Here is a 1,606-nt window from a genome sequence, read left to right on the forward strand (position 1 = left end):
TGTACATGTACGTGTATACTAAGCATGTCACAAAAATACATGTACATGTATTGATCAATATTAAGTTCCCTTACTGCATATAGAAAGTTTGAACTAATTTGAACGTTTATATTCTTTTAATTTAAAAGAAGTTCTCTCTTTTCTTCCCCCCTCTCTCTCTCTTACTCCCCTTCCCTCCCTCACCTGTGTCCCTTGCTCCAGTTCCAGTCTCTTTATTTCAAGGATATTCTCTTGAGAAGTTGCTCCAGGAGCCACTGGCGTCACTTCAGTGTAAAGCTCCTTATTGTTAATGTAACTGTAATCAGAGAACTGTATCTCACGACCAAACAGCCTCCTCTTTCTGGAGACATTGAACTTCATCTATAAATAATGTATAATGGACTATAAAGTACATGCATAATGAATGATAAGTGTAAAAATACACGTGTACATGTACATGTACATAATATATGTGATCATGCTATATCAATTAGAGAAAAAAGAAGATTGGATGTAAACAAGTGTAATGGTGTAAAAATAAACCTATAATTGTTTTCACCACCTTTATGTACAGTTCATTGAAAATCAAGAAAAACAAATTTAATGCACTGTACATGTATGGTAAAATGTACATGTACATGGCATTTGGCAACTACACTAAATCTCTCTCTCTGTTATGACTATAATAATAATAATTATTCTTTAATATTAAATTATCTTACAAGAGGGCGTGTCAGTTTAATCATTCCTTCTATTATTTCCTTGTCACTTCCGAGACACACCCACACCCTAGGGGGCGGGGTCACTGGTATCGGCTCATCTTCCTCTTCTCCTTCACCTCCTTTATCACCTACAACATCCTCCGGAGGCTAAAAAAGAGGAAATAAAAAGTCACACTATATTACAATTATATATACATTTATGTGTACATGTACATGTACGTACAGTGAATATACACATACATGCACATTTAAAAAATAACACACACATTATGGCCTGGTTTACACGACTACATTTTAAAGTAAAACGGATATATTTTTAGTCGGATAAGGGTCTCGTTTACACTAAAACACAAGAAAACGCATATCAAATCCTAACAAAAGAAAAACGAATAACGGATAACTCTATAAACAAATGATAAAGTCCAATAAAAACGCAGCTGCTGGATTAGTGTAACACCTGAAAACAGTCATAGCAAAAACGATGCAGATTAGGCTAGCGTCGTCATGTAAACCAGGCCTATACATTAATATTGGCATTAGGTACAGACTATAGAATAACATTTATATTGTACATGTACATCTACTAGAGTACAATATAGTTTTTTTAATGTATTAATTTTTGAAGGCATTTACGTACGCATAATAAATTCATATTTACATGTACGTAATAAATTCACCTGTTACGTGTAGCTATTTTTATTATTCTTACTCATCAACTCACATTGAGTATGAGGTCTTTGGCTGCTTCAGTGAGACAGAGATAAAAGTTTTCCCCATACCTGAAGTCATAATCATACACCAGTAACAACTCCTCTCCATCATAGCTCTAATGGAGGAAGAGGGGGGAGAAAGAGCAAAAGGTCACTATCACTGTTATGATAAGTGTTATATCACAGGAAAAGAAG

General features: G+C 34.4%; 1 protein-coding gene across 1 annotated transcript in view; it reads right to left on the reverse strand.

Moving 5' to 3' along the window:
• The window catches only part of LOC109581868 (WD repeat-containing protein 63-like), a 24,284-nt gene extending 22,738 nt beyond the window's left edge, over positions 1-1,546 (reverse strand). Inside the window, exons 1-3 of the mRNA XM_019996337.1 lie at positions 1,423-1,546; positions 702-848; positions 184-360 (exon numbers count right to left, since the gene is read on the reverse strand). Of these exons, the coding sequence (XP_019851896.1) occupies positions 184-360; positions 702-725 (201 nt within the window). The 5' untranslated portion in view covers positions 726-848; positions 1,423-1,546. The remainder of the gene's footprint in view (positions 1-183; positions 361-701; positions 849-1,422) is intronic.
• Between the last annotated feature and the right edge of the window lie 60 nt (positions 1,547-1,606).

The sequence above is a fragment of the Amphimedon queenslandica genome, unplaced genomic scaffold (genome assembly GCF_000090795.2).
Source record: "Amphimedon queenslandica unplaced genomic scaffold, v1.1 AMPQUscaffold_13412, whole genome shotgun sequence".
Lineage (NCBI taxonomy): Eukaryota > Metazoa > Porifera > Demospongiae > Haplosclerida > Niphatidae > Amphimedon > Amphimedon queenslandica.